The sequence below is a fragment of the Canis lupus genome, chromosome 1, assembly GCF_011100685.1.
Source record: "Canis lupus familiaris isolate Mischka breed German Shepherd chromosome 1, alternate assembly UU_Cfam_GSD_1.0, whole genome shotgun sequence".
Taxonomy (NCBI): Eukaryota; Metazoa; Chordata; class Mammalia; order Carnivora; family Canidae; genus Canis; species Canis lupus.
The window spans coordinates 119296993-119309109 of record NC_049222.1 but is presented as its reverse complement, the minus strand read 5'-3'; the positions used below and the strand labels follow the sequence as shown (position 1 = coordinate 119309109).

General features: G+C 63.5%; 2 protein-coding genes across 5 annotated transcripts in view; one reads left to right on the top strand and one right to left on the bottom strand.

The window, feature by feature from the left end:
- The window catches only part of CHST8 (carbohydrate sulfotransferase 8), a 129815-nt gene extending 125278 nt beyond the window's left edge, over positions 1–4537 (top strand). For all 4 annotated transcript variants that reach the window (XM_038529437.1, XM_038529438.1, XM_038529439.1 and 1 more), the window contains exons 3-4: positions 2450–2487; positions 3018–4537. In XM_038529437.1, coding sequence (XP_038385365.1) covers positions 2450–2487; positions 3018–4127 — 1148 coding nt within the window. In that variant the 3' untranslated portion in view covers positions 4128–4537. The remainder of the gene's footprint in view (positions 1–2449; positions 2488–3017) is intronic.
- A 3214-nt stretch (positions 4538–7751) lies between these two features.
- LOC119875933 (translation initiation factor IF-2-like) lies at positions 7752–10858 on the bottom strand. Its single transcript, XM_038525566.1, has 2 exons — positions 10810–10858; positions 7752–8305 (listed from the first exon to the last, which is right to left on the bottom strand). Exons 1-2 carry the CDS (start codon positions 10856–10858, stop codon positions 7752–7754), a joined length of 603 nt encoding a protein of 200 aa, XP_038381494.1.
- Between the last annotated feature and the right edge of the window lie 1259 nt (positions 10859–12117).

The window sequence follows — 12117 nt, the reverse complement described above, 5'->3', positions numbered from 1 at the left end:
TAAGATACAGCTTGTGGCAAATTCAGGGTCTAGCTAAGATCTGTTGTTGGGTTTCCCACAAGACAATTTTCTTTTCCAAGGGGGCAACAGTGGCCACGTTGGCTAAATTTATTGGATAAAAGTGGCCAAGAGGTCAGGGACACCCCCAGCCCCACAGTCTGTCCAGCAAGGATGTTCCCTCCAGCCTTCAAGTGGGCCAACCTGGAAAGCCCGGGACAGGCCCCACAGCCCACCAGGCCCTCCAGGCTGCGAGGACAGTGCCAGCGGGAGGCCACAGCGGGAGGCCCTGACATCTCCATAAGCACATCCTCATCCAGCTCCACCGGCTGGCAGGGTGCCTTTTGTGAGCGGCTCCGGAGTCCCACTCCTGGCCAAATCTGGCATGACTCATTTGCTCCCGAAAAGGAATATAAATAAGCGCCACCGTACCTTGACAAGTTGACAGGATTGACAAGCGGAGTAAATTCCTGTATCTGAGACTCTGAGGAGGAGAGGTGATTTAGCAGAGCCAGCTGCCATCACCAGAAGAAAATAATTAAGGAAACCCAGCAGCGTGGAGGAAAGCTGAGTGTGCCGCGGGTCCCTTCTGCTGAAGGGATCTGTGATCGCTGGCTGCAGGAGGAAACCCTCCCGTGCCAGAAAGAAATCGGCTCAAGAAGCTCATGCTGGGATGAGGCCAAGCAAGGGGGTGGCCGGCACGAGGGAAGGAGGCTCTGAGCTGAGTGACTCCAGTGAGGGACTCAGTTCTAAAGGCCTCCTGTCTCAGGGTCAAATACCCACTGCTTGCACCCCATACCCCGAGGAGTGCAGCCAGTCCTGCACGGAGCTTCCCCTCAGCCTTCATGGAAGAGTCTGGAAGCCCTGTTTCAGAGCTCCTGCACATGTACACACAAATTGCCGTAAGCTTTGGAACGCCCAGGAAGATACGGACACTCTGTCCTCTGCCCAGGGAAGGGCACACCCCTGTTCCCAGCCCAAAGGGATCCAAGTATTGCAACAGAGGAAAGATGCACCCTGCCCAAGTTCCACCTTTGTTTCACCTTTGGAACTCGAAGAAGTTCCCAGTAGGCTCAGGGAATGCAGGCTTTCCCTCCCAGGGGGACCTCGCGTCCCCACCTCCTCACTAGCTGGTAGATGAAGGGGATGTATAGGCCCAGGGTCTTAGCAACGGCTGAGCCTACAAAACCGGGCCTCATGGAAAAATTGGCAGAGTCCCTGGGTCAGGGACTGGATGTCCTCTCACCAGCTGGGTTCCAGCCGCTGGACCTGTGCCAAGGACACGGAGACAGCAGGGGATGTGCTGGGCCCCCAGAACATCTCTCTCACACAGCCCAGAAGCAGCCAGAACTCGGTCAGGTGTGCCCCCATCGTGCCAACCGGAAGTTCAAGCCTTCTTTTCTGTAAAGGTTGGCTGGTTCTAGATTGTGACTGTGGCTTTTGACAAAGTCTCAGAATACAAACAGCCACTGACATGGTGCAAAGCTGGAAGGGCCCCTGGTGCCTCAATGGCCAGGCAGGGATGGGGGAAGGAGGCCAAGACTCCTAAATAGGTTCCCCAAAGGAAATCCTTGTGCTTTTCTAGGGCCTCCCGCAAAACAAACCGGAGGATGAAGCAGAACCCTCCCCTCTGGCCAAAGGCTCACTTCCCCAGGGCTTATTGTCCTGGGTGACTTCAGTCCCAGCCTAGCTAACGGGCCCCCTCGGTGGGAAGGGGGGACATTGTAGAGTGTGGTCAGCAGTGCACTGATCTGTCTCCATGGCCCTCCAGTGACAGGTGCTTGCTGCACAATCACTCTGTGCCTGGGCTCTGCTCAGCCCTTTGCAGGAGAGCAGGATGTGGCCAGCTCATGCCCGAGTCCCAGCGCCAGCTGAGTCGGCCAAAATCCCAAAGCAGATGCCTAGGTTAGGGGAGTGCCCAGTCCGAGGGAAGGAGTGTGTTCCACTCCCCTGCCTGTGTGTGCAAGGGGGTGGATGTGAGTGTGTCGTATTCCAAGTACAGAAAGCCCACGTCGACTAGAGCAAGGGCCAAGGGGGCATAGAGAGAGGATGGATAGGACTTTCTGAGGGTCCTTTCCCCATGCCTTAATGACAGTGAGGTTGTGCGGGGGTGACGGGGTGGCGCTCCGTGGTTCCCGGCTGTTCCACTGAGCAGGTAGGCACCTCTGGAGACCTTCCAGGTCACGTCGGGAGGTGAGACCCTGCAAAGTCATCACCGACTGGGAGCCAGTGGGCCCACATCTTGCTGCATCCCCATTTTCCGTATGGGTAGGAGCGTGGAGGGGCTCTCACACTGAGCCTTTCCCACCCGGACCTGCCTTTTCCACCCCAAGTGGCCTCCAGCCCTGGGGGCGGGGGGGGGGGGGGTGTGCCCAACCCCCAAGAGCACGTGAGCAGGTCTTTGGGAGCCACGTGGTCCTTCGCTGCTAATACTGTCCTCTCTGCTTTTCAGGAATAAAGTTCAGCATCCGGCCGCAGCAGCCCTACAACGTGAGTTCCGAGAGTCCGATAAATCTCAGCACCAGCAGCCTGGGGACGGATGGGGAGGGCAGGGAAGAAAATCCGGAGCTCGTGTTGAATCTATTTATGGGAAGAAGAATGTGCGCGGTCCTTCCCAGGAGCCTTGGGAACAAAGCCCAGGGCTTTGGACCCATGAATTTCCCCTTCCTGTTAGCTGGTGGCTTTGGACTTGTGCTAATAGAGGCAGTAAATCCGCGCCAGCCTCCTTAGGCCGCCAGCCCCCCCATCCCTGCCCGCACCCCAAGCCAGGCAGGGCTTCCTGGGGGGCCTGCGCCATCTCGTGGCTGGAAAGACACTTGCACCTCTGGCCGGGAGACCCTGGCCAGCTAGGGGCGGGGCCTTTCGGGGACTCCGACCAGAGGGGTCACGTCCTCCGGATCAGCTGGTGTCTCCCCTCACAGGCCACGGAGGGGGCGGGGACCCCGGCCATAGCGAGGGCCTGACCCGTGTGACCCCCAGTGCCCCGTGCACCCTGATAACCACTTCTCTTCCTGCCCCAGGACCTCCCGCCTGCCAGCTCCCAGGCTGGTGACCTGAAGGCGCCTACAGAGAAGGTCCCCCGAGACTTGTCCAGCCAGGCCCCGAGGGGCTTCAGCCTGCTGGGGCCTGGCCGGCCTCAAGCCCCCCTAAACACGGGGGCCCGGCTCCGGCCCCGGCAGCGCCGCCGGCGGCTGCTGATCAAGAAAATGCCAGCCGCCGCCGCCGTCCCGGCCAACGGCTCCTCCTCCGGCGCCCTTGCGCAGTCGGCACCCTGGGCGCCGGGCGGCCCCGGGCTCAGCCTGCAGCAGAGCCAGCAGGAGCGCAAGCGGGTGATGCGGGAGGCCTGCGCCAAGTACCGGGCCAGCAGCAGCCGCAGGGCCGTCACGCCCCGCCACGTGTCCCGCATCTTCGTGGAGGACCGCCACCGCGTGCTGTACTGCGAGGTGCCCAAGGCGGGCTGCTCCAACTGGAAGCGGGTGCTCATGGTGCTGGCGGGCCTGGCCTCCTCCACCGCCGACATCCAGCACAACACCGTGCACTACGGCAGCGCCCTCAAGCGGCTGGACACCTTCGACCGCCAGGGCATCCTGCACCGCCTCAGCACCTACACCAAGATGCTCTTCGTGCGCGAGCCCTTCGAGAGGCTGGTGTCCGCCTTCCGCGACAAGTTCGAGCATCCCAACAGCTACTACCACCCGGTGTTCGGCAAGGCCATCCTGGCCCGGTACCGGGCCAACGCCTCCCGGGAGGCCCTGCGGACGGGCTCGGGCGTGCGCTTCCCGGAGTTCGTCCAGTACCTGCTGGACGTGCACCGGCCCGTGGGCATGGACATCCACTGGGACCACGTCGGCCGCCTCTGCAGCCCCTGCCTCATCGACTACGACTTCGTGGGCAAGTTTGAGAGCATGGAGGACGACGCCAACTTCTTCCTGAGCCTCATCCGGGCGCCGCGGAACCTGACCTTCCCCCGGTTCAAGGACCGGCACTCGCAGGAGGCCCGGACCACGGCGCAGATCGCGCGCCGCTACTTCACGCAGCTCTCGGCCCTGCAGCGCCAGCGCACCTACGACTTCTACTACATGGACTACCTGATGTTCAACTACTCCAAGCCCTTCGCGGACCTGTACTGAGGCGCGGGGCCGTCCCTGGTCCCTCGCCCGAGCGCCGCGATGGGTCCGGGCACGTGCGCCGCGACTGCTCGGTGCCGCGGGCCCTCGGCGGGGAGGGGAGGCCCGGCCCTGAAGGGGGCCCCTGGCCTTTGCCCCATCCCCACTTCCTCACTCTTCAGCTGAGGAGGCCGCCGCGGGTCGCGCAGGACCGCAGGAGTCCCGGCCGCGTAGACCCGGCTCGGCTAAGAGTCAGGACGACCAGGGGATTCTGAGGCCCGGAAGCCGAGGGCCCCAGCGGTCAGGGACCTCCTGCGGTCCCTTAGCCATTGCCTTGAACCAAACCACATGGTTTGCAGCTTTTCTATGACCCCGGGGGGTGGGGAGGTTCCCTTGGAATGAGGTTCCAAATAAAGCACATGGTTTCCAGAGTAGCGGTGTCTACACCTCGTGTTGGTCTACACCTTCCCCAGGCTCTGGCGGCTCTTTCTCCCTCCCCAGGACGGCCTGGGCCAGGCGCCTGCAGGTCCCGCCGCAGGGTGGCCCGGGCTGGGAGCGGCCTGGGTGAGAGGGGAGCCGAGGACCTGGGGGCCCCCGTTCAGGGCCGGCGACCCCCCCTCCCACTCAGGCTCCTGAGGCCAGGACGCGGTCCCCTGGGTCCTCTGGTCTCCGTATCAGCACATTTATATGAAAAGGAGAAGATCGACCCCATCCCTGTGGAGGCCCACGGGGGTCCCCTCTTGGTCACTTTGCGGGGGGCCCTGGGAGGACTGCCCGAGCTCTGTGGGCAACCTGCCGAGGGGGGCTGCCCCTGGGGTCAACGGGGCACAGCACGAGGGTCTCAGCGGGTGGGCCATGGCCGTTCCCCTCTCTAAGCACGGCTTTATCTCGAAGCTGTCCTCTGCAGACCCCCAGGCCCTGGCCTTGACCCCTGGCTCCGTTCACCCAACCAGACCACTTAAAGCTTTCGGGACCGCCCACCCTTCTCCACCCTTCTAGAGCTTCCGGTGGGCCTGTCTGCAGATCCCCCCAGGAGATGGCTCTCCATCTGGGAGATGGGGGGATCCCACTCGTTGGGGGAGATCCTCCTGGGCCCTAGGAGGAGACCCTGCTGGTCCCAAGGTGGACGTGCTGCTGGATCCCAACCAGCTTCCTGCTCCATCCCCCTTTCTGCCTCCACCGTGAGCTCTGGGAACTTAGGGGGACCAAGGAACTGAGGTGGCCTCCAACCTGCTCGGGGCCACATGCATCCGGAAGCCCGAGCTCGGAGAGGGCCCCCTTCTCCAGGTTCCAGCTGGAGTGGCCTGGCCATCTGGCAGGAGGAGCTCAGAGGGGTGGGAGGGAGGCCGTGGTCCGGGCCTGAGGGGCTGGCAGGTGTGGAGGTGGGGAGACAGATGCCAAGAGGCTCCGAGAGCCGGAGAGGCTGCCCCATACCTTGGCCAAGGCCGGGTCAGCATGTGTGCGAGGAGGGCAGAGGGCCTGGCCCGGGAACAGCTGCCCCTGGGCTGTGGTGCTCACAAAGTGAGATGGAAGTCACCGTGCACAACTGACGTCTCTGGTCCTGGATGCATCTGGGGAAGCCCGAGGCCGGTGTCACTGTGTCATCTCATCAGCCAGGGGGACACCTGGAAGCCCAGCTTTGGCAGCCTGCCGGGCACTTCACCCACTGCTGCTGCTTGGAGACAATTAGGATTGCCATGGGGCCGTCCTTCCAGTGTGTGTGTGTGGGGGGGGGGGGGGGGGAGGAATGTATGTGGGGGAGGAACTGAGAGCAGGGAACGACGTCTACTCATGTCATCCCTCAGAGACAACCCGGCCTGAGTTGGGCGGAGGTACACGCACAACACATCCACCAAACAAGGGCTTTCCTGGGGCACCTGGGGGCTCCGTCGGTTAAGACTCCAACTCTTGGTTTCGGCTCAGGTCAGTCATGAGATCCTGAGCCCCACCTTGGGCCCAGCACACAGTGGGGAACCTGCTGGAAGATTCTTTCCCTCTGCCCCTCCCTGACATTGGTCTGCAAGAGTGTCCTCTCTCTTTCTCTCAAATAAATAAATAAATCCTCCATCCATGCAGCATGACCTCCATCCAAGTGCAGACCAGAGGCCCTGAGACGTCACCCCTGAACCCACGAGGATGCAGAACCCAACTGCAGCCCCCAACCCCAGACTCGAGCCTCATCTAGCCCCAGGGCTTGGGGACAGGGGCCTCAGTGCCGACACAGGAATGTGTGTGGGTGTTTGTGGGTTGTGTGTCTGTGTGAGTGTTTGGGTGGGTCAGTGGGGGAGGCAGAGCGTGAGCGTGCGAGCATGCGTGTGTGTGTGTGTGTGTGTGTGTGTGTGTGGTAGGTGTTGGTGTCTGGGGTGAAGGTGGTATGTACAGTGGGGGAGCCTGTGTCCGTGTCGGGGTGGGGAGGTACCGTGGACCGTCCTCCCTCCTCTCTGCGACCATCTTGAGCTCCTCCCCAGCCCCCCCATCTCGGCCCCTCTGTGGGTATAGTCTGGAGGGGGCCACAGGCTCCCCCCAGGGGTCGAGCAGGCCCAGGACCTTGGGGAAATAGTTGCCCAATCCCCAGTGCCCTTCCCCAGCTGGGTCTTCCAGATGAGGGTCCTCTCTGGACAGCCCACAGTGAAGTCCCTGCCAGGCCTTCCCCGACGTGAGCCTCGCTCTCTGAGAGGTGAGGAGCATAGACATCCCCAAAACCTAGGGTTCCCACTGGGGCCTGGGGTCCCCGGGGCAGGTGAGATGTGAAGTCCAGCCAGGTGGTCAGGTGTAAGATCCAGGCACCCCTGGCCCCTGAGACGTGGCCAAGCCCTCCTTCCCCCCTTGTCCCACAGGCTTGGCGGCACACACAGGGGCCCAGGACAGAGGCGGCCAGGCAGGTGACAGAGACAGCCTTCAGCACCCACCTCCCCTCCCAGGCAGGGCCCGTTTGCCAACCTTAACCTCCGGGTGGAGCCCGCTGCAGGGGTTGGGAGCCCCAGGAGAACCCCGAGGCCAGCAGGTAGCCTGCCCTCACTGTCCCCCCATCTCCTCCTCGGCCTTTCCCTTCTGGGGAACACCCCTGGCTGATCAAGGGGACTTCCTCTTGGTGTCTCCCGACCACCCCACCCCAGAGCTGGGCATGGGGGCGCTCAGGAAGACGATGGGCCCCAGAATGCACCGAGTGGCCTCCAGGAGCCGGGGGCAGGTACAGGGCCGGGGTCTGAACAGGGCTGACACAAGGCTGTCGCCACCTCTGGGGACCCGTGCTGATGGCACGATGATGCTGGGTGAAGAATCAACAGGCACCTGGGGTAGCCTCAGAGGAGCCTCACCTGGGCCGGGAGAGGCAGCTCCTGCTGCAGGGCTGCGGGGTTGAAGGGGGAGGCAGGGGGAGGGGAGGAGAGCCCGGGCTCTGGTCCATCCTGTAGGCCTGGCCTGGAGGTGAGGCCGTGCCCGGACTTCACGCTGCCCAGGAGGCCTTTCGCACAAGAGTCCCAGCTATGAGGTGGCCGCCCGGGGTCACGGGGAGCAGCCGCTCCCCACCCCTGGCTCCCCCTGGGCCGGCCTCTACAAGGGAGGGGGGAGGGGAGGCTGCACGGCTGCTCCCCAGGCTCGGGAAACCCAGGGCAAGTGGCAGGGGCAGGAGCCAGAGGCCAGAGGGAGTCATTCCACGGGGCGTAGGGTCGGCAGGGGATCCAGGGCCGGGCCGGGCCTGGCTGTGCTGGGCGCTGGGTGCTGGGCCGGGCCTGGCTGCCCTGGGTGCTGGGAGCTGGGTGTCGGGTGCTGGGTGCCAGGCCGGGCCTGGCTGCGCTGGGTGCCAGGGGCGGGCCTGGCTGCACTGGGTGCTGGGCGCTGGGTGCCGGGCCAGGCCTGGCTGCGCTGGGCGCTGGGTGCCAGGCGCTGGGTGCCGGGGCGGGCCTGGCTGCACTGGGTGCCGGGTGCTGGGTGCCGGGCGTTGGGTGCCGGGCCGGGCCTGGCTGCGCTGGGTGCTGGGCACTGGGTGCCGGGGCAGGCCTGGCTGCGCTGGGTGCCGGGTGCTGGGTGCCGGGTGCTGGGTGCCGGGCCGGGCCTGGCTGCGCTGGGTGCTGGGCGCTTGGTGCCGGGGCCGACCTGGCTGCGCTGGGTGCTGGGTGCTGGGTGCCGGGGCGGGCCTGGCTGCGCTGGGTGCCGGGTGCTGGGTGCCGGGTGCTGGGTGCCGGGGTGCTGGGTGCCGGGTGCTGGGTGCCGGGGCAAGCCTGGCTGCGCTGACCAGGACAGCCCTCAGCCACCCGGGGGCGCCAAGTCCTCGCTCCTGAGCAGCGCCCGGGCTCCCAGCCGGCCCACAAGGTGGCAGCAACACCCTGGCTGTGTGGCTCCTTGTGGGGGGGTGAAGGGTCCCCCACCGAGGCCAGTCCCCTGGCCTCTCTCCCTCCGTGGAGCAGTGGGGGCCCCGCCTCTCCAGGTACCTCGGGGTGACCCAAAGTTCGCCGCAGCCCCGAGGACCCACCTGCCCAGCTCCGTCGCCCCACCCAGCCTCCTCAGCTGGGCCAAGGGGTGGGAGGCCCCAGGATTCTCTCCCAGGTACAGACAGGGGAGGACACAGAGCACCGAAGGGCCACGCGTCACCGGGGTGACCAGGGAGCTTCCCCCCCCCCCCCCCCGCTGGCTCTGCACCTGTCAGCGGCAGGCTTGGCCTTGGGGCTGGATCCTGACCCGCCTTAGCACCCGAACCCTGCTGTCTCGTGGCCCCGTAGACCCCACGCTGGCTAGGCCCCCGCACCTGCCTGCCCAAACCTCAGGGCCATTAAGGGCCTGCTGTGTCTGTCCGAGGGCGGCTTCAGCACGCACATATGTGACACACTCACGCAGACATGCCCCCGCCCAGACCCACCCAGACCCTTCCCCACTAACACACGCGCACAGATGCAGGTGCAAACAGATGTGCAGATACACACGCGCACTTGTGAACGCACACCTACGGGCACACACAGGCCCACGTGCACCTGGACACAGTCACACACAGAAAGGTGCACAGCTAACCGTGTGCCTCTCACTGTGGCGAGACAGGAAGGATGGGAAAGCCCATCGCTGCCTTCCGTCATATCTATTTCCGCTCCTTCTATTTTAAGATTGTATTTATTTATTTGGGAGAGAGAGAGAGAGAGAGCACAGGCAGGGGGAGCAGCAGGCCGAGGGAGAGGGAGAAGCAGGCTCCCCGCTGAGCCGGGGCTGATCCCAGGACCCCAGGGGTCATGACCTGAGCTGAGGGCAGGTGCTTAACCGACTGAGCCACCCAGGAGCCCCTCCACTTCTCTGTCCATCTCTCCCCGCTGCCCTTTCGGAGCCAGCCCTCCACGCACTCTGGGACCCCAAGCCCTTGGTCTCCCCCTCAGAGACATGGCTCGCACCCTCACCCCTCCGGCCCTGGGCCACCAGGCTTCCCTGTCCCGACTCGATCTTTGAAAACAAAAAAGCCAAAATCCCACATCTCCTCCAGCTATTGCCCCGTTTCTGTCCCCTCCTGCTCCACGAACTATTTCCTGCTGCCCCTCCCTCCACTGGCCTTGGGCTCTTGAACCTGCTGTGGCCTGCCTTCCTCCCGCTGCCCGGGAAACAGCTCGCTTCCAGGCCTTCCACGACCCGGGCTTCTGAGCTCCACGGACACTCCGTCTGCACACTCCCTGGATGAGCGTGGCGTCTCACAGCCTTACGATCCCTGACCTGCAGGCCCCCCCACCCTGACCTGCAGACCACGCCCCCGCAGCCAAGCCCTCACCTGTCAGCAGGTGCAAGGGCGCAGCCCTCGGAGCCTCGAATTTCTCCCCCCCGCAGGCCTCCCCTGCCCCGGGCTTCCCGTCTCAGCTCTTCGTCCCTGGATCGGACTGAACACCCGCCCTCACACTCCTTGTCCCTGCCCCCTGGTCCTGAGGCCCCGTGTTCCCCACCCTCTCTGGCACCCTCGTCTTAACCCGAGCCACCAGCATCTCCTGCCTAATAACCCATCGTGGTAGTCGCTGGTTTACCGGGGACTGACTGCTCTGAGCATTATATACACATTAGCTTAGTTAATCCTCACCACAAACCTGTAAGACACATAGGATCATTAGCCTCTTCATTTTTACAGATGAGGAACCAGACACAGAGAGGTTAAGAATTTGCCCAAGCTCACACAGCTATTAAGAGGATGTTTGCGGCTCAGTTAAGCATCTGCCTTCAAGCCCAAGTCACGATTCTGGGGTCCTGGGATGGTTGCTGGGCTCCTGGGATGGTCGTCGGGGCTCCCTGTTCAGCAGGGAGCCTGCTTCTTCCCCTCCTCCCCACTTGTGTTCTCTCTAGCTGTCTCTCTCTCTCAAATAAATAAAATCTTAAAATAAATAAATAAATAAATAAATAAATAAGAGGATGTTCCAGGCCTCAAACCCTGGCAGTTTGGCCCTGGTGTCCACCAATGTGCCGTCCTGCTTTCCATGCAGCATGGAGGTCAGAGCTGGGCTCTCCTAGATGTGTGGTGGATGGAGCAAAGGGGACAGAGAGATGGTGGCCCAAGGGATCCAGAGCAGACAAGGAAGGGCTGCTGGGCGCAGGGAGCGTGAGAGTTGGGAATCCGTGAGCTTGGGGATGCTGTGGCTTGGGTGGCAGCGAGGGGTGGGGGCTGGGGGCCGGCCACGATGGGCAGAGAGAAAGGTCACCGACAGAGATGTCCTTGCAGAACTTGTAGATAAGCCATGTCCCACAGCCATACCCTCTTCAGCCTCCTCGGGGGTCTGAAGACAGCATCGTCCTACACCCATGTTGGCTCCCAACCCAGTCAGATGGTGCCTGTCACCTCACCTGGGACAGCCCGTGTCACCTGCCTGTGCTCTGGGCCTGCCCGGAGCCACCTGAGGGTCTGCGTCCACCTGCCCTCCCCGGTAGGCGGCGGTTACCGGGGCTACACGGCCGGCCTCTCCGTGGGGTGCGGAGCCTGGGAGCCGGGGGTGCTGCTGACGCCTGGCACCTGCTCGCGGGGAGACCCAGGGGCGCAAAGGGCGACCCCCGACCAGGCCCAGGGAAGGGAACGGGGTGCGGCGGGGCGGCCCGGGCGGACGCACGGGGCCAGGAGAGAACGCTGCGTTCTTACTCTGTGCGCCCACATGCTGAATTTTACTTTTCCTTTTATTTATTTCTTCTTCTTAAATCCTGTTTCTCTCCCTGAGGCGTCTAATCTATTATTTAACATTGGATTGTACGTTTGAAACTCCCAGGCAAATTGAAAATTATTTGTGTTTGAGGTTTCAGGCATGAGGCCGAGGCAACCATTTCTGGGAGATCCCGGGAACCGGGGTGAAGGAGAGGGGCCCGCAGCCTTGCTCGTCAAGGGGCCGGGGGAGCAGGGGGTGCGCAGGCCCACGGGCCCGGCCGGTCGCCGTTCAGCCCCCGCGCGCCCACGGCCCACAGCTCGGGGTTCATCAATCTCCACGCGGCATTTCACTTGGGAAACGCTGTCGACACCTCCCACTGGCCAAAGTCCTCGCAGGCCAAGCAGGTGCAATCAGTCACCCCAGCCCCGTGCCCACCCCGGGGGAAAGGCCTCGGTCACAAGAGAATTAATGACATAGGGACAAGGGCTCGCCATCATTTCTCAGGGGTTGGGCTCTCCCGGGATGGGCGGCCAGGGCTGCTGGCCTGATGGGGTCCCTAAGGGGAGAACCGAGGTGGGAGGTAACCGATGGGTGGGGCTCAGGGTGGGGCCGAAGGCTGATGGGCTTGGCGAAGGGGAGACAGTGATCACTCTTCCACAGCAGGGCGACCAGCCGTGTGGCCGAGGCCGTCAGCACGCATCCAGCCCCCATTTTCTGAGCGGTCACACCTGAGTGTCAGGTGCTGTAAGGCGGGCACATGGTGATGGAACACGTGTCCTCCCGGCCCAGAGCCAGGCCCGGCATCGGGGACAACAGTGAGGTTCAGGGATTGACCCCTGGCCCTTGGCCACTCAGACAGGGCCCTAGAGCCTCCTTCGTTCGCCTCCCTCCCTCCCAGGAATACCAGGAGGGGCAGGGCTCACAAAGGG

Coding starts and splice junctions, on each gene's coding strand:
- LOC119875933 (XM_038525566.1), bottom strand. CDS start 10,858: ATGGGTGTAGGACGATGCTGTCTTCAGACCCCCGAGGAGGCTGAAGAG. Junction 8,306..10,809: donor CCCCGAGGAGGCTGAAGAGG/GTATGGCTGTGG, acceptor CCCGGCACCCAG/CACCCGGCACCCAGCACCCC.